At 43.0% G+C, this 19,446-nt stretch overlaps 1 protein-coding gene across 4 annotated transcripts in view; it reads left to right on the top strand.

Annotated features, from left to right (window-relative positions):
* Positions 1–19,446, top strand: part of RUNX1T1 (RUNX1 partner transcriptional co-repressor 1) — a 143,612-nt gene that overhangs the window by 92,884 nt on the left and 31,282 nt on the right. For all 4 annotated transcript variants that reach the window (XM_043601356.1, XM_043601355.1, XM_043601358.1 and 1 more), the window contains 4 exons: positions 613–794; positions 12,784–13,034; positions 18,054–18,139; positions 18,702–18,903. In XM_043601356.1, the coding sequence (XP_043457291.1) occupies positions 613–794; positions 12,784–13,034; positions 18,054–18,139; positions 18,702–18,903 (721 nt within the window). The remainder of the gene's footprint in view (positions 1–612; positions 795–12,783; positions 13,035–18,053; positions 18,140–18,701; positions 18,904–19,446) is intronic.

The following is a 19,446-nucleotide window of genomic DNA, read 5'->3' as shown; positions in this document are numbered from 1 at the left end:
TCGGTGCAAAGAAAGCAGATTTCCATTGTAGACTAGTAGTATTTGCTGCTTTCTGCATAAATTCCAACTGGGATATCTGACCAAACTCAGGCCATTACTTAAATGTTGCATAAATCTGATGAGTATTAAAAGCAACCTTTATGTTCATCTCCGTATTTTTTCATTTGGAGTTAGTAGGTGGCCAGAGGTATTTCACGGGGTTAACCTGTTTTACCTAGGTAGGTCACTAGATAGTTTGGATGCGTTAGGGAGCTCACGTCGAGGTTAATTGAACCGTATTTGTATTTCACGTCCCTTCCCTCTTCCCTGTGGAGATAGAAGTTGCTCACGGGTGGGGCCGGAAGCTGATATCCTATGGAGTTTATAATCCCGTTGTGTTGGAGTACAAAGGGACTCTAAAAGCAAACAGGTGCCACTTCCAAGGTTGTCCGGGACACCGAGGCGGGATCGGTGAGGTGGGCTCACAGAGGTCAGGCGCCCCACGTCTGGGGCGACCCAGGCTCAGGTGCTGCGCTGGGTCACGTGCACGCCAGTGTTGGAAAAAGCGGACCAGGTCCACTGGTTGGAAGGAGCCTCCCGGCCCGCCCTCTCATTCCTGTCGTGCTCCCACAGGCCAACTTGCCCCTGCTGCAGCGCGAGCTCCTCCACTGCGCAAGGCTGGCCAAACAGAACCCTGCCCAGTACCTCGCCCAGCATGAACAGCTGCTTCTGGATGCCAGCACCACCTCACCTGTTGACTCCTCAGAGCTGCTTCTCGATGTGAACGAAAACGGGAAGAGGCGAACTCCAGACAGGTGAGGGGTGGGGGGAGGACCCTGGACTCACCGTGGCCTTTTCCTCCCATCTGTGGAACGAACACCGTGTTTCGCGTCACGTCTGAACTGCTGTCCCCTTGCAACACAGCACCGCGCTAGGGTGGCCGTCTCTGAGCTTGCGCTGGCCCGGGGTGGGGGGATGTTACAGAGCGATGATGAATCTCTGGCCCGTGTCAGTCAGTCTTTGGTGCAGGTTTATCTTCGTTAAAGGAAAAGGTGAAGATGAATAATATTCAGATATCCTAGGTGCCACTGATGGTCCTTAGACATACAGTCCAGACTGAGATTCTTATTTATTAGATAATTCAACCCGACCACATATTTTGCCCTTCAGTGTTAGGAAATTTGCCGTTCCAGGTTTTCTCAGAACACAGTGGTTTTGAAGGCTGGCCTTTAGGCGTCGCTCAATAAACACAATGCAATAGCTTTTTCATTTGGGGTTTATTTGAGTTACGAGAAAACTTCTGGGAAGCTAGATGAACTGAGTGAAGATAGGCGTTAAGTTAATAGGATTAATGGATGGCATTTTTTGCTGAATAGTTTATCAGCCAATATTCATTCCATCAGACACTCTGCTCTCGCACCTGAGAATTCTAAGAACTGTAAAACGAAGCCCCTTCTCCATTCAGCCCTACAAAGTGGTTGTTGAATAAGGCGTTTCCATGAAATTTCTCATGTGCCTGTTAAAATAATTTTCTTGAGGACCTCATTCTCCTATATAAATATTTTCTAATAGAGGAGTATGAAGCCTTATTAGCAGCATCCTGCATAGTATTTGTAAAAATATGGAACTGTATCCAAAGGAAACTGTATTCGGAAATGTGTTTGTCGCGTGATTTGTCTCCTTTCTCTACTTACCCATTCTCTCTTTCTGCATTTCATCAGGCATGAATGTGACAGCCTTTGAGGGGGTTAACGTTCTGGCACAATTATGTTCCAGATTCATAGGAGCTTATGATCCTTGGAGCTACTCAGAGACATCTATCTGTGACCGACTTAGCTACCCTTAAATGTATTAGCTGCTTTGCAAATCAGGATGTTATTAAAAGCCGGCCAGTTTACATACAGTTATTACATAATCCCCTGTTAAGCAGTTTTTATGCTACAGTCTCTAGAATTTTTCTCCTCTCGACGTAGGACCCTTTAGTGGTTTAAAATCCTAAAGCAAAAGGTTAAACGTTAGTTTACTTCTGACATGCTGTAGACCCACCTCCAAACATGACCTGCCTGCAGTGCTGCTTTCTCGTCTTTGCAAGCCGTGTTTCCTCAGTCGTACTGCAGCATTTGGTACTTTAGCTTTTAAAGGAAGCCGCTTAATCCAGGTGTCTGAGTGGTGTCCACATGATACTGAAAACCAAGAGGCAGCCCGAGAACAGATGATTCACAGGTACCTTACTCTGATTCTAACCCATTTACCCTGCAGGAAATCAGTGCTATGTGCAGGTATGGAGATGTTCAGGCTCCATTTTTCTAGGATCATATCAAAGAATTAGGGAGAGAGTAGATGGACACTTGGGAAGAAAACATTTGAGTGGACGCTCGGATACCAGGGAAAGGTTGAGATGGCTGCCATAAAGGTAAAGATAATCCTATAGGGCAAAATTGGAAGTGGACACCACCTGTTCTAGAAACCCCAATTGCTGACCAGCAGACAAAACAGTTTCATTTCCTTCTCTATATTCCCAGCCCTTGCCCCACTGGTTTTCTTTCCAGTGTTTTCTGTTTGAAGGTGTTGTGCCTGCAGACTTTGCTCAGACGACGCTGAGGTGAGCCTTGAGCAGTGTGCTAACACTGATATGGAAACTTCCTTTAAGTTCCACAGATAATCAGCATTTTTGTTTTGGTGATCTGTAGCTGTTATGTGCATGCATGTTTGCATGCGATCAAGTAGAACTTTCTTAAAAGAGCCTCCAGGCTTATTCTCCCTTCGGTTATTCATCGAGAGTTGCTGGCGTCAGAATTCACACAGTTGCTCTTGGGCTGGAACATTCTTTTGCAAGTGGGACCCCGAAGTGTGTGTTTTAATGGAAGGATGGCAAGTGGCTTTCCTTAGACTTAGGAGGATGGGTAATGAGAACATGTTGTGTAAATACATTTGTATCTTGTGGGAATGTGAGCAGAGCCAAGAAAATATGGGTCTCTACAGTATTTTTTTGCATATATTTTCTGCGTCTTGTTTGCATATGCATTTTCCTCTTCTCCGGTTATTTATCTGTATATCCAGATCTACTATATGAAATTTTATAGAGTATGGAGCTGACAGCAGACCTTTTTTTGTTTTACTGAATGTTTTGTTGGTGCATATGGTCTGACATGGATGAGCAGCCACGGTGAGATTTTGGAGTCTATTAAACTGGCTCATTAAAAAGATCAATCTGTTTCTGTAATAACACTGGGAACCATCAGTCACTAAAAGAGGGAAAAACTGACACCTGAGGAGAAAACACATTTTGGTAATTTGTTCATGACATGTCACGAACAAAAGAGCGCTCTATATTTTGTTTACAACTTTGGGGGCTCAAATTCTGTGACGATTGCAGATTTAATCCACTGAACAGTCATCGTGAATTTCAGGGATGGGTTTTGGTGAATGTAACTTTCTTCTCATCCTTAAATGTGATTGCCACTGGTTATTTTTTCTTCTTTTCTTAAACATTATTGTTATTTACAGAGAAATGAACACTCTGGGGGAATCTATGAAATTTTTTTTTCTGTCAAAAAAAACAAAAACAAACCTGAAATCTAGGCAACTTCCTTTATAAAATATCTCCAGGGTGAATTTTCTGAACAACTATACTGTGTTGGTAGGTCTGTGGTAGAATAGTGTACAGCCTGACTTAGAAAAAGACAATTTTCATTTTAAAATCATGCCATTATTTAAAATGCTGAGGAAAGTAAATGGAAGATTCTGATTTCTACTCTTCATTGACATTTAAAAGTTGATTGGTTACGGTAGACCTTTATTTTGTCACTCTGTGAAGGAAGAAGATGACGAAGGGGATGGGGACCTTCCTTGCACTGGTTACACAAAGTGACCACTTTCTTTTCTTTTTTTTTTTTTTTTTTTAACATTTATTTATTTTGAGACAGAGAGAGACAGAGCATGAACAGGGGAGGGGCATAGAGAGAGGGAGACACAGAATCTGAAACAGGCTCCAGGCTCTGAGCTGTCAGCACAGAGCCCAACGCAGGGCTCGAACTCACGGACCGTGAGATCATGACCTGAGCCGAAGTTGGACACTTAACCGACCGAGCCACCCAGGTGCCCCCAAAATGGCCACTTTCAAAGATAAGACTAGAAGGGCACTCTTTAAAAATTCTCACCATGAGAGTCATGAAGCCACTCACACTTTCATATGGGGTGAGGAGGGAAAGAACAATTAGACAAGGCTGCATTCCTTTGAGACTGCAAAATGGTTAAAAAACTTTAGGGTGAAAAAAAAAACCCTGTGTTCCGTTAATTATCATTGCTACCTTTCTTTTCTCACAGCTTTGATATCGCAGCTTTGGGTCATAATGTGTCTTTTTAATACTGTGTTCACACCTGTTCATGCTGATCTTCTGACTCAGAGAATCTTTCTTGCTTAAGAAATCCAGCTGAAAGATCTTTGGGTTTGTATGGGTAACACGAGTTCCACCTCCACCCCTTACTGTTTCAAATGATCAGTGTTAAATATTAATCCTCTTCTTCTAGGCCATCATTTTAATTTAACTATGCTTTAAATCATTCTCACCTTAATACATCGAGGCTTTATTATGCAGGCCACGTAGTTGCACTATTATATATTTCCTCCTCCCTCAATAATTAAATATTATTTTCTACAAAGACTTGTTTGACCTTTAGAATTCTGCAGCTTGTCAGCGGGGAGGGATCTTTGGGATCTACCAGGCCAACCCTTTCTCTTTAGGCTGGAGGAAACGAAGGCCCAAAGAACTTGCCTAAAGTCATAAAGCTTCTTAGTGGCAAACCCAGCATATTTACATACCTGAAATCTTGCAGTTCCACAAATTATGTTTTAATATGCAGTCTAAATAAGCTCAACGAGAAATTGGGTGCCCCCCCCCTACTTTCCCCCTTTACTCATTTCTGCCGTGTAACTGCCCAAGTGGGTAAATGTGATAGTATAATCTGGGGGGTTATAAATCTTTTCAGGGACAGGATCCGCAGTCAGCCAGGTTTCCTGACTTAATGAGTAAGTTAAAAAATACTGAAGGTTGGAGGGTCAGAAGGCAGTCGTTTTGAAACCGTGTTGGTTGAATGTTAAGATGGGTCATCACAGCACATGCCGGCTGAACCTACGAGGCCCATTTTTCCATTTCTGCAGAATAAGTGAGGTTTCGATGTTTTTGTCTTTCTAGAAAGAAAAGGTAGATACACTTTACAGGGAGTGGTAGGATTAACTGATGATGCAAGTAAGAATTAAGTTCGTATCGTCTTTTGCATTCAGTTGTCTATGACAAAATGTAGGGAATTTATGTTACATTCATGCATTCTTGTTTCGTGTCACATCTTTTACGCAGTCTTGAGTTGCGTGAAGCGAGTAGTCATTCTTCTAGAGGTGACTTTTTGTTATATAGTCAGATCAATTGTGAAGGTTTCTACTGAAATAGGATTAAGTTGCATTTATGTGATAAGAAGACTTGCATGGTTGTAGGGGATGTTTTGGTCTCTGCACACCAACCTCGGCATGAACTTGCCAGCCTTGCTTCTTGCTGCTCTCCTAGGGTCTAGCCCTGCTGAATACTCCTCATGCTTGAGTCTGTGTTCTGGTGATTTCTGCCCTTTTCCTTGGTTCTTGTATGTCATCATTCTATCCATACTTTATAGGCTAAGTCAGTATCTACTATTTGAATGAAGGCTTCCCAATCATAACTACTAAAAATGGCTACCGTTTGGAGTGTCTGGGTGGCTTAGGTGGTTAAGCGTCCGACTCTTGGTTTTGGTTTAGGTCATGATCTCATGGTTCGTGGTGTGTAGCCTCACGTCAGGCTCTGCACTGAGAGCACTGGAGCCTCCTTGGGATTCTCTCTCTCCCTCTCCCTCTGCCCCTCTGCTGCTCACAAGCTCAATCTCTCTCCTTATCTCTCTGTATCTCTGTCTCAAAAATAAACTTAAAAAAAATGGTTACTATTTTCCTGAGCACTCGAGATGTGCCAGTCCTCACGCTAAATAACTGACATATTAATATATAGTAGGCCCCCGCCATCCGGGGGCATACGTTCCAAGCAGCCCCCCGCAGCGGATGCCTATAACCACTCTGTATACTGTGTTTTTTCCTCTACGGACATACCTGCGATAAAGTTGGATTTACAAATTAGGCACAGTAAGAGATCAGCAGCCACGTGAATAATATAGAACAGTTGTAACAACACGCTGTAATAAAAGTTTGTGTGAACTTGGTCTCAGAATATCTTACCCTTCCTGTGATGAGGTGGGATGAAAGAATCCCCACGTGATGAGATGAAGTGACATGGATGACGTGGGCATCGCGATGTCGCATCAGGCTATGATAACAGGCCTTCAGATGATTCGTTAGAAGGAGGGTCATCTGCTCCAGGACTGCGGTTGACCATGGGAGCTGGGAAACCGCAGAGAGGGGGGGACCACCGTAGGGCACTTACTCTGACAGTCCTCCGGTGTACAGGCAGGCTGGAGAATGGGCCTGAGGTCACATGGCTTGTAAGAGGCACTGGTGGGATTCTGATCCTTCCTCCTCTGACTCAAACTCCCATGCTCTTATAGCTCAGCCATTGAATGCCCCACCTTGAACACAAAGTGACTTGGTTAAGTTATTGAATCCCAAATGCGTGCTGGGCTCCGCACGTGGAGTTTTTCAGATAGCCCTCTTAGTAGCTCTGAGACCGCCATTGTCACTTTGTGGATGAAAACACAGAGGCTCATAGGGGTTAAGCTTTCTAAGTTCCAGCAATCAGCGGTGCCAAAATCTGAAGCCCTCTCCATAGCCTCCGCTCTTTCGAGTGTCATCGTGGAGTCATCTTTATTCTTTTTTTTTTTTTAAATTTTTTTTCAACGTTTTTTATTTATTTTTGGGACAGAGAGAGACAGAGCATGAACGGGGGAGGGGCAGAGAGAGAGGGAGACACAGAATCGGAAACAGGCTCCAGGCTCTGAGCCATCAGCCCAGAGCCCGACGCGGGGCTCGAACTCACGGACCGCGAGATCGTGACCTGAGCTGAAGTCGGACGCCTAACCGACTGCGCCACCCAGGCGCCCCGAGTGATCTTTATTCTTAACAGCCCAGTCCCCTCTTGTACTATTTTTATGCTACCTGCCAAATTCAGGTCCTGCATGGACGTATAGGAGCCTTATGTCTCTGATGAAATTGTGTTTATTTCTTGCCAGCACGCTTCCAGATAAGTCTAGTACTGAGAGGTAATCATATGAGGAGGGTATTGGGGGGGGATCGTGAGTTGTGTTTTGGTCATCTTTGTATTCCCACTGAAGCTTAGGACAGTGCATTACACACACTAGATGTCTGAACCAAAACAAAGCGCCACACGCACAACACACGTAACAACAACAATGCCAGCACTACTGGAACAAAGAAAGTTAAGCTGAATGCCGTCATTTCCAGGAGTATACCAAATGGGTTCTCGCTCAAGAATCTTGCTTGCTTGCTTTCTTACTTTCTTGCTTTCTCCTGTTTTAAAAGACACCTATCTGAAACAGCCACAACCATGAAAATCGCCATGAGTAGCCCAGGGACAAAATGCCATGACTGGTTCACTGACGGGAAAAAAAACTGGAGGGCTCCGGTTGGAATGTCTAGATGAGAGCGTAAGAAAGCACAGTTGCAGAGAGAGGTCAGGAGCAGGAGAACGTGAGTACCTTGCAGTGGCCAGAAATTAGGAAAGGCACGGAGACAGCCAGCAGCAAGTACCCCAGCTGCTGAGCAGGTGGCAAGCTTTAGGAGACACGGGAGGCAAGACTCAGATGGCTCTGCGAACCCGCAGATTGTAATCTTTGAAGATCCAGGCGTGGTGGGTGTCTGTCTGGAGTGGCAAACGCCCACCTGCATCTTATTCACTGCTAAAAATATTAGCATACTGCTCAGGAAGCTGTCTCCTGGGTGCTGCTTTAGCCGTTGGGAGACGAAGGCGCTTCTTGCCATATGGCCCAGCGGTGATGGTCCTGTGTCATCCAGCTCTCTGTGCTTCCCCATCTTCCTCCAGGGAGATGGCAAGAACGTTGAAACCACCCTGGGGTGTCATGAAGAATTAGCTTTGATTTTCCTTTTAAGGAGGCAGGGTAATTTGTTAATATATTTCATTTCAGATACATTACTCAACACCAGTGGAAAGGTGTTCTGTAAAATTTTTACCTAAACTCACCTAGTTCCTAACAATTCCTGAAGAGACCTTTGGCTGATTTGTGTTCTGAAAATAGGATGTCAACAATGATATCCCTCCACTTTGGTTCAGCGTCCGGTTAGTCTCTGGGAACCTCAACAAATCACACGTGTTCGGAAAGGGAAGAAAGATGTATTTAAGTTATTAATGTCTTTGGGCTTCTTGAACATACAACTGTTTACCTCCTGAGATGTAAGTGTGCACTTCTGAAATAGAAAAATACACGCGTATGTTTTGATTGTGACAGTCTGCTGGCATCTTAGCCCTGGCTCTGGCTGAGATGCTGGTTGAGGGAGACAGTGGTGGGAGCAGCCCGAGATGAGGTGTCCTGGGGTAGGGCAGGGGGGTCTGTGCCAGGGAGTCAAGCCCTTGGCCGCACTTGATTAGGAGAGGAAAGTTGTAGCATGACTTCCAAGTTTCTGCTTGGGCGACTAGGTAGAAGGTGGCAAAATTGACCAGCACAGGAGGTACCAGAGAAGGATGAGGTCAGTTTGGACACGTCCTGTTTGAAATACCTGCGGTAACTCAAAGTGACGACCCAGCGCAGATATTGATTTGCAATAGCACTGAGGTTAGCATTTGTAAGTTTTTTTTTCCTTGCCATTCTATCGCCTATTATGCTGTCCAGATTTGCATCTCTCTAGAACAGCAATCTTCATAGTGATATTTTCTACCTGTTCGAGTCATGTAGGAGATTGGTCCTCTCATTCTGTCTGTCATGATTTTATAGTAACTTTTTCCGTTTCCCTCATTTCCTTGAATGTTACACTGTTCTATATAAATAGGGATTATCAGCGCACACTAGCCAATCATAAGTTTTGAAATACTTTATGTAGAGGAAAATGTTTGGAAAATGTGTTGTTGTTTTTTCTAAAATGGTTCACAGCCTTTATTACTGAGGAGCTGGGGGGAAAACACAGCCTGAGAGGCGGTAAAATGTAAATTAGGTCACCTCTTAAGTTTTGGGGTGTGTGTGTGTGTGTGTGTGTGTGTGTGTGTGTGTGTGTGTGTGTGTTTTGACACATATTGTTTGCCTTTGGTCCCATTTTATTGGACAGGAAACTGAAGCCAGAATGTTAACTTTCCCAAGGTCACACAGCTGAGTCCTGAATGGCCCTCTATTCTTAGGGTCATCAGACTCTTGAGAGAGGAATGATTGGGATCTAAATGTGAAAGTAGTTGGGTTATGTTCAGGAGAATTTCTGCTGGGGAGATGGAATATTCTCAGGCTGATTTAAAAAACAAACAAACAAGAAAAATGCCTCCTGGAAATCTCTGAGACGTGACGGACTTCCCACTCGAATCTGAGTTATTTCAAGAGTATGCTGGGATGAGACAATGAAAAGCGATGGGACAGTTTGTTAGTTCAGCCCGATACGCTTTGAAAGGGCAACATATAAAGGGCTAATTTGGAATTTGCTCAAGCAAATGAGGTGGAGACAGTTGTAGGCATTTCTAAGAAGACGGCAAATAGCGCTTCAGATGTTTTAGTCACCTTTCTGGACATACATCCTTTGAATAGGGTTGCCCTTGTAACTGGACATGGTGATTTGTGGAAGCACCAAGGAGACTTCTTCATAGCTTTGTTTCTATGAGCCGTGAATGTTTTAATGCTTTGCTGGTAAAATATAGCTAACTTTGTGAGGTGATGAGCTTTCTTGTTTCAATAGGCTAGCAGAGTCCTGGGACCCAGGATAGGACAGCAGGGACCTGATAGAAATGATAGGATAGACTCAGGACCTAGCCCTGCTTCTTAGATACTAATGCATCTATTCTACTAATGTAGAAACTAATGTTTAGGGGGGGAAAGCTTCGTTTTTCATAAGAATAGGTCATCGAAGTAACAGCACTGATCAGACAGCTGATCTGAGGGTTCAAGTACATAACATATCCAACCACTTGGAAAATTATAAGAATTCTTCCAGTGTTGTGTGTTGCTGTTATCATTGAACCAGGAGAGACAAAACCAGTAAGTTGTGTGGTTTGACAGCTGAGTCAGAGATATTTGTGTATTTAGAAATTCGACAGGGGCTGCTACAAGGTATTTAGAGGATAGTTTTTATTTTTGCGCCAAAAATCAGCTACAGATATTTATAAATTGTCCAAAGCAAAGAACAGAGAAGTTCTCTGTCGGCTAATGTGGTTGACTTTGACACCGTCGGGCCAGAGGACCATTAGCCCTGTGTGTTTTGATCATGACCCTGATGGCATAAGTGACATGTAGATGTAAACGGAATAATTGAATTGCAGGGTTTTCAAGCTAGCAAGGACCTCAGAAATCATCTAGTCCAGTGGTTTTCAAACTTGATATTAGCAGCAGACTTTTTCCTTTAAAATGGAACCTTAGGTGGAACCCCAACTGGTAAAACAGATAAGAATAAGGGGTTTCCTCTGGCCCTTGAAATCTTGATTGTTTGGGGGAAAAGTTCTTCATTACCTGCAGAATCCCTTAAAAGCACCTCAGGTGGCACAGTTTGAAAACCACTGATCTAGTCCAACCCTTTCATTTTACAGATGAGCAAACTGAGGTCCAGAGAGGTTAAGTGGCTTGCCCAAGGTCACACAGCTAGTCGTGGAAGAGCCAGGACTAGATCTCAGGTCTCTTGATTCCCAGTCCAGTGCTCTTTCCACTACACCACCCTGCCGGTAAGGTAGGTGCTGTGTTAGCATTATGTTCGTAGCTACTAATAGTCTTCAGTATTTTCCAAATGCTGGTCATGCACATTGAATGTTGAAGTGTGTTATTCAGAAATGTAGAGGATATGAAAATACAGATTCGAATGACATAAATATGTTCTGAGAAGATAAATTGATAGCTAGAATGTTCCCTTTCCCTTTTGAAAATTATTTTAAAGCAGTGCATTTAGCTAATGTCTGAGATACATTGGGCATTTTAGTCTCTTATCGATGATCGGTATGTATGGAGTCAATGTGTTTCAGACACATGCTCTGATGGGGTGGCATTAAGACTTCTGACTGCCACTCTCGCGAGGACCATGCCCTGCTATCATTTCCAACGTTGCCCAGGCTCCTGTCTCTAGAACGGTGCATCTTTCTTTGGCATGCAGTGGGCATATATTCATTTCACATTGAACTCTGCAGAGTTTCAGTTCTCTGTGTGCTTGGGCCTTCTGTCTCTAACTCCTCCATCCTCCTCAACCGGTGTGTATAAACTGTCACCAAGGCTCTACCCTAAAGGGACATACGGGATGGTTCATGATAGAATCTTACTGCTCTAATCTCTGCATCTCTGTTGTTGAGTTAGTTTCCATGCAGATCCCTCTGGTATCATCAGACAGAGTATCCTGGACAGTAGGAAACCAGGAAAAGTGTCTTAAAAGGTCTCTATGCTATTGTCACCCACCTAAAACCAAAAGGCATGTGGAAATCTACAGTTACTGTGACTTGGTAGAATTCTCGTGGGGAAATTTCCCTGGGAAAATAGGTGTTATCACTGGCCTAAGGACAGAGTACTGGTCTTGTGGGGAGAGCCAAACACCAAGGAAACAATTAATTTAGGAGCTGTGATTTCTGTCAGTGTTGGATGTGGATCATTCTTATCTTACTGGATATACTGAGTGGGTCTCTAAGAATAGAGATATATACAGCCCCCAAATATTTCTTTCGCCCTATTTCTGTTTGAGACTCGAGGAGCAGTGATTAGTTATCAGGGCTCATTGGTAGACTGTATTCCTTCTGAAAGCCAAGTTCAAAGCTCTGCATATCACATCACGAAGTACAGTCAGGGTGTGCCCATCTTGCCCTGAGACCTGATGACAGGTCACATAAGCTCTCTGGGCGAGCTTCCTCCGCTTTAAGGGGGGCTTACTTCCAGGTGGCTGTTTATGACTGCTGATGAATGATCTTGGTGACAAAGGCAATGTCAGACTCCCAGACATGGCATGGCTTTGCTGTATTCGTTCAGTTGGGTCAGCCCTTTGCAGTAGAACTTTCTGGGATGATGGAAATGTTCTGTATCTGTGCAGTCCGATACCGTTGCCAGAGGTGGTGATTGAGTATCCTAAATGTGGCTACTGCTAATGAAGGACTGAATTTTAAGCTTAATTTCAGTTAGCTTCCAGTGAAATTTAGACAGCTGCATGTAGCTATTGTATTGGGTAACACAGCTCTTAGATGTTCTGACATGAAAGTCAGATGCCAAGTTGGGTAAATGGAACAGACTCCCCTTAAGAATTCATCAAGAGAGTGATGCCACACTACCTTGATGAATCTTCATCGAAGATAGTTCAGTTTTAGGGTAATTTGTTTGAAATCAGGTACTCATTTTTGAATGAAAGTGTTAACCATAGAGGGAGGTTGGGATTCCTCTTACTTGTGACCCAGCCAGCTGAGTTTCAACTGAAAAGATATTTGCTAACTTGAGGAGTGGACTCATTTTCTCATGTGTGCAGTCTTGTGATTCTTTAGGCCTCAGTATGGGTTTCAGTGAATTCCCATAGGTCTTCTGGGAAGCTGAGTTTTAGAAAGTTTCTGGCCAATAAAGAAGCATTCTGTTTATATTATAAGTTCAAATGTGAGTATCTGAACTGTGCTGGCTTTTGAGTAACATGACGCAACTCTTTTCTTCCCCCTTCAGAACCAAAGAAAATGGCTTTGACAGAGAGCCTTTGCACTCAGAACATCCAAGCAAGCGACCATGCACTATTAGCCCAGGCCAGCGGTACAGTCCAAATAACGGCTTGTCCTACCAGCCCAATGGCCTGCCTCACCCCACCCCACCTCCACCTCAGCATTACCGTTTGGATGATATGGCCATTGCCCACCACTACAGGGACTCCTATCGACACCCCAGCCACAGGGACCTCAGGGACAGAAACAGACCTATGGGTAAGACTGAAGGATCTGTTCACTTCTTATGGGATTGGAGGCGTAAAGACTCACTCATTACTTCTCAACTGAACGTGAGGCTTGAAATCTGTGATAGGGGTAAAAATTCTCCTTCCTTTCTTTTTATTGTCTCCTTTATCAGAACGCTTGGCTAGTATTAATATGTTCTTTAACAGCTGTGCTTTCTCTCTCAGTTACTTACAGTCTTCATGGCAGCAGGCTAATTTTTTTTTTTTTTTTTTTTTTTTTTTGGAAGGGGGCATCTACATTAATAATAGGGGCCCCTGGGTGGCTCAGTCAGTTAAGTGTCGACTTCGGCTCAGGTCACGATCTCGCAGTCTGTGGGTTCGAGCCCCGCGTCGGGCGCTGTGCTGACAGCTCAGAGCCCGGAGCCTGCTTCCGATTCTGTGTCTCCTTCTCTCTCTGCCTCTCCCCCGCTCATGCTCTGTCTCTCTCTCTCTCTCTCTCTCAAAAATAAATAAACATTAAAAAAATTTTTTTTTCGATTAAGTCCTCAACAAATGCAAAGTGAATTTTTAGTTTAACATTAGAGATTTCGTATGCAGCCTGTCTGCCATAGATATTTTTTTTTTAATGTTAAAATGTTTTTTTTTTTCCCTTTCATTGTACTTTTATTTCAGATAGTCTCAGAGTTCAGTTTGCTTTTCCCAGTCTGTGTGATATTCTGTATTTGAAAAATATGACATGGCATGATGTCTCTGGCTTAAATCAACAGGTGTTCTTTGAGGAATGATGTGGTACTCTTTTCACCTGAAAGTGACAGTGATTGAATTTAGTATTGACAGTTTTGTGTCATAGATCAAAGTACCAGAGAAAGAATGAGTTTGGGTAAATATGTGTTCCATCCGCCTGGGTTCATTCCTTCTTTACATAAAACTACTGAAGCGAAGCGTTTAGGAGACATTGCCTTCTAAAGAGCAAGTGTCCGCCATGACAAATAAGAGGGAAGATGAACAAGGTAAGATTTGACACACGGCGTCAGAGCCCTGTTCCTGGGCTCTTGTAATTCTCATTTTGACGAATTGAGCTACTTGTAAACTGAGAGCAACAGTCCATCATTTCTCCCTTTTCCATCTCCCGTGTCAGCCATGTCACCACATGCCAGCGGGACTTCTTCAGTCAGCTGATTGTTGATGAACTTTCCTGACTTGGTAGACCCGGTGGACAGGATTGAGAAAACAGCAAGGGGTGACGCCTAAGTGGGAAACCAGAACACAGAGCTGAGGGTGCGGAACTTAGGGAAACACAGCCAGCCAGTTGTCTGCTGCTCGAATAGCAGAGGCAGAGTTTTTAGCCACAGACAGAGATGGCGTGATGAGCAACAGTTTATGTTCGGTTTCTCACTAGGCTGCTAGTGGGTAGGGCTGCCACCTCGGGGTCTTTTGGCTTTCTACAAAACTCAACCCTCCAAATGTTCAGAAAGCAGAAAGTGGGGGCGGGGGGAGGGGTCAGGGTGACAAGAGGGGCAGTTGAGGCCCCGGTTGTGAGATAGTAAACCAGTAGTTCTGTTGCCCCACAACGGTCATTTCTACATTTACATGGCGTGTCAGGCAAATGGCTAAGCATACAATTTGTGCTTTCGTAACAGCCAATCTGTCTAGTGTTCTCTCAGGTACCATTTCTGAAGAGCTCTCAAAAATGGTTATGTTATTTCTCAACCGGGATCAACATTTTGACCCCCAAATCAAATGTGGTAACAACCGCCTTCTAAGCAAAGGCCCTGTCATTTACTTAGGGCTTCCTGCCCCCAAGCCATAATTGCTCATTTTTAAATAGAAGTGGAGTCGCCAGTTCATTGTGAGACGGTTCAAGATATCCACTCTTGTAGGTGTTAAGAAGTGGCCTCTTTTTTAGGCGGCAGCAAATGCCATTATATAAAATATTAGTTCCAGTGCACTATAAAGTAATCAGCACGGAAGGAATTACGCTTATGTGCAATGATTACGTTTTCATCTAGTAATGTAAAATATTCCTTTATGAATTCTATCTGTACCCACTGGTTTTATGTGATTTTTCTTCAGACCACGTTCCTTACCTTTTAATTATATTAGCTTATGAAACTAATAGTGCTAATCTCTATAAATATGTGCAACTACTTAACCATCCCTAAAGTCTGGCAGAGTTTAGTGTGTGTTAATGTAAAATAAAATCTTGATGCACAAGTAACAAATTGTGGTGTTACATTAGGCTGCCATTTTGAGAATATAAAAATTGTCATAAAAGTATACTTGGTCTGGTATGACTTATAAATGCCTGTTATGTAGAGACATACACTCACTAGAATCTTTTAATTAATAAAATACCTTTATACGCAACATTAGTTTATAAGTAAACTTTGAGTTTTAGTCTAGTTAGCTAAAATCTTCTGAACTATACGAACCAGTTAGAATTCAACATTATTGTCAAATTGCCCACAAATGAACATGTGCTCTTTAATGATTATGAGCTATTTTCCCATAGTATATCCCTCTGGTATTATGAATAGAAATAAAAACTGTGGTAATGAATATCTCAGTATCTGAAATAGAGAAATTAATAAATGTAAAATTTTGAGTTGTCTTAGTTTTTCCTTTTTAAAGATTTGATTCTACCTAACAAATGACCTTCAGAGTTCAGAAGTAGCAAATGATACATTTTCTCACCAAGTACTTGGGGTCCAACATGTTTCTAATGTACATTTTTGTTGTTGTTGTTGTTAATTTTTTTTTAACCTTTATTTATTTTTGAGAAAGAGACAGTGCAAGCAGGGGAGGAACAGAGAGAGAGGGAGACACAGAATCTGAAGCAGGCTCCAGGCTCCAGGCTCCAGGCTCCGAGCAATCAGCACAGAGCCTGACACGGAGCTCGAACTCAAAAACCGTGAGATAGTGACCTGAGCTGAAGTCGGACACCCAACCGACTGAGCCACCCAGGCACCCCTGTACATTTTTTTTTTTTAATGAGATGAAGCTTAGCAGTATTCTACAAATGTTGGAATCTCATTAGCCACAGACATCTTGTTGCTCATTAATATTATTCCAGGTGTTAGAGCTTGTATCCTCACTGGTTTAGATCTGCTGAATTTTTGAAAAAAATTTTAAATGTTTATTTTTTTGAGAGAGAGAGAGAGAGCAAGCAAGCACAAGTGGGGGAGGGGCAGAGAGAGAGAGAGAGAGAAGGGGACAGAGGATCCAAAGTAGGCTCTTCACTGACAGCAATGAGTCCAGTGCAGGGCTTGAACTCATGAACCATGAGATCATGACGTGAGCCTAAGTTAGCCATTAAAGCAACTGAGCCACCCGAGCACCCTTGAATTTTTGAAACTTTTGAGACCTCTGGAGTTCTTGGTCCTTAAAAGCAAATAGTAAGATGCTTCCATTGTGAAAGTCGATGCCATATTTATATCTTCATCACTCTCTGGTTGTTTTCTGTGATGACTCATTCAACGGTAGTGGTTTTTTTCCCCCTAAAACACAAGCAACAAATAAGTCAACAAAAATTACATATTTGCAAACATTTCAACTTGAAATAGTCACAACAAACAGAGTAATAACTAAATATTATTTCCCCCAGTGTCTTTTCTATTACGCAGATTAACACATATTTGCAATGTTACTTTTTTACCAATAGGTGGCATTGACAATTTTAACTTTAAAAATGAATCTCCGAACATGCTCTAATTAGACAAGGATGGTGTGAAGTGTTTTATATTTAGATCTTTATTTAATTGGAGAAAGCACTATCCTGCATTTGTTCACTTCTATTAGCTATAAATTAAATTGCATTTCATGGTTGGCTGAAAAAGAGTCATGTGACTCATCCTTTTTATTTCTCTAAATCAGGTAAAAGAGGGGACTTCTAACCACTCTGATTTCACAGAAAATGAAGTGTAACATCTCCTAACTCTTCCTGTCCTTTAATTCCTACACAATGTCCTCCTGAGAAGGAGCCTGGATGCCCAGAAGACAAAACCACACTACACTTAATCTGCTGTTCAGAGTAACAGTGTGCGAAGTGCTAACCCAAAAAGAGTTTGAATCATTTAAAATGGAAAACATTGCCATAGTCCAATGCCTTTCCTTTGTAGTGGACAATAAACTGTTTCATCCATGATGGATTTGTAGGAGGAGCAACATGTTTCCGGGGGTCTCTGATCACAGCCTTCCACCCTGTTCTCTCAGTGAGACACATTTATTTTCCGTTTTGATGAGCCTCCTACCTGATTGCTCACGTTCACTGCCGTCGGTACTCACTTGGTGCACGTTTCCAGGTTACGTGTTTGGGTTGTACCTTAACTCTGATGTCAAAGAGCATTAATACTTACCGCTAGAGATTACAAATTGGGATTTTCAGCTTCTTGGCTTGGATGCGAGACATTTGTCCAAACTTAGGTCTGGTGTGTTGAATTTTTTCATAAAGGATGTCCAATTTATTTCTTTTCGTTAATGTTTTGGTAAATTGAGTGAGTGAGTATACGTTGCTTTCACCTTGTGCCAGCCCAATTTCATCATGGAGGTCTACACAACAGGATTGTGTTCCTTTCCCCGTGCTGAAATGCGGAGAAATTTTACCATGCTTGTTTTAAGAAAGCATAACCCTGTCCACGTAAAGTGATTTGTGCTGTCTTTATTTTTAATGCTAGAAAGCTACACTTTGAAACCACTTAATGTCCGCTTGTGGTTTCTTGTATTTGTTAAGAGGATATATTTATATTTTTCACTTTGGGAACATTCTATGGATAATGGACTCAGGGCACGGTGTCACTTTACTCCGCATCTCTTCATATGTAAAGGAAAGTGTTCTGACCAGATGACCTCTAAAGTTCCTTTTAGTTTTAGCATTTTATCACTCAATGAAGAACCCATTCGGTAATTGTGAATCTGAGTATGACTTGTGTCTCCATCCAGAATCGAATGTATTTTCACATCATTTAGTTTAGTCTTTGCTAAGTGCCTGTGTGCATATGGATTATGTCCCGAATGCTTTAGGGTGATTCAGCCTTCTTCTGTACATTCATAGGGTTGCATGGCACACGTCAAGAAGAAATGATTGATCACAGACTAACAGACAGAGAATGGGCAGAGGAATGGAAACATCTTGACCATGTAAGATGTCGGTAATCATTTAGGTTAAAATATGTCTTGAAAACAACTGGAGTGGGGTTCTATGATAAAATAGAAATGTTGGAGATGCTTTGAGGGTATTGTGTTTTGTGCTATCCTTGAGAAACCTAATGAGTGGGAACATTTGAAATCAAATCTGGGATTTGATTTCTACGTTGATAACAAAGCCGCTAACGTAAGAGAGATGTGAGGTCGTGGAAAGGAGTCCTCAAGGCCAGATCAGTGGGTTCCTGTTTTATTGCAAACGGGTCATTTAGTTTATACAGTAATGGGATTAGTATTTGGAAGTTGGCTGTGTGCCTTCAGCTGAAATCTCTGTCATGAGTCATGTTCACGCCTCCCACGTTTCACTCTCATTCCCATTGAGTTTACTCATCTGTTGGGTCTCCGTTTCAAATCTGACCTTTGAAGATACTAGACTGAAGCCTTCAGGAATAAAATCACATCCTTCATCGTCCTAAAAGAGTTTGTTTCGCTGCCCACCAGAGTCTTTTGCGTTGTGGTGATTGCTGTGTTCTTCCCCTGTGCCCCGTTTCTCACACAGCTGTTAAACTGCATAATGGACATGGTGGAGAAAACACGACGATCTCTCACTGTACTAAGGCGATGTCAGGAAGCAGACCGGGAGGAGCTGAATTACTGGATCCGGCGCTACAGTGACGCCGAGGACTTGAAAAAGGGTGGCGGTGGCAGCAGCAGCCACTCAAGGCAGCAGAGTCCTGTCAACCCAGACCCAGTCGCATTAGGTACCTTTTCTTTGGATGGACCTACTGAACAGACACTGCTTACCGTCTTAATGCTGGTTGCATATTTAATCTGTCTTTTCAAAAATAAAGGGTGTGCGGGGCATTCTAGAACGATAAACACTTGACATCCCCAGATAGGCCTCATCTCTCCGTTAGGAAGCCGGGCGCACATTGGCTTCTACAGAGCGGGTCACAAAACTTAACCTCCTTTCCCAGGGTCCCGTTGGGCTTAGGGCAGAGCTTCAAAGCCAGACCAGAATGTCATCCGCATCACTCACACGTGTGCCTCTTCATAGCACAGCTCTTTGGACCCTGTCTCCAGTCTGCAAGGACAAAATCTCAAGGAGCGGGCCCCAAGCCTCTGTAGCTTCTAGTAAGCCCTCCGGGGCCCTGAATTCTGCCGCTGCACACGGTATTTGAGACGTATGGTGTCTGATTTTTCATTCAAGACACAGCCTCTGAGATAACCTTGTTTTCTAGCTCTGTCTTTTATTTTAATAAAACACTTAACCAGGAAGAGACACCTATTAGTTCTGTAGTTTC

Source organism: Prionailurus bengalensis, chromosome F2 (genome assembly GCF_016509475.1).
Source record: "Prionailurus bengalensis isolate Pbe53 chromosome F2, Fcat_Pben_1.1_paternal_pri, whole genome shotgun sequence".
Lineage (NCBI taxonomy): Eukaryota > Metazoa > Chordata > Mammalia > Carnivora > Felidae > Prionailurus > Prionailurus bengalensis.
Note: the sequence above shows the minus strand (reverse complement) of the source record. Positions and strands in the feature narration are given on the sequence as shown.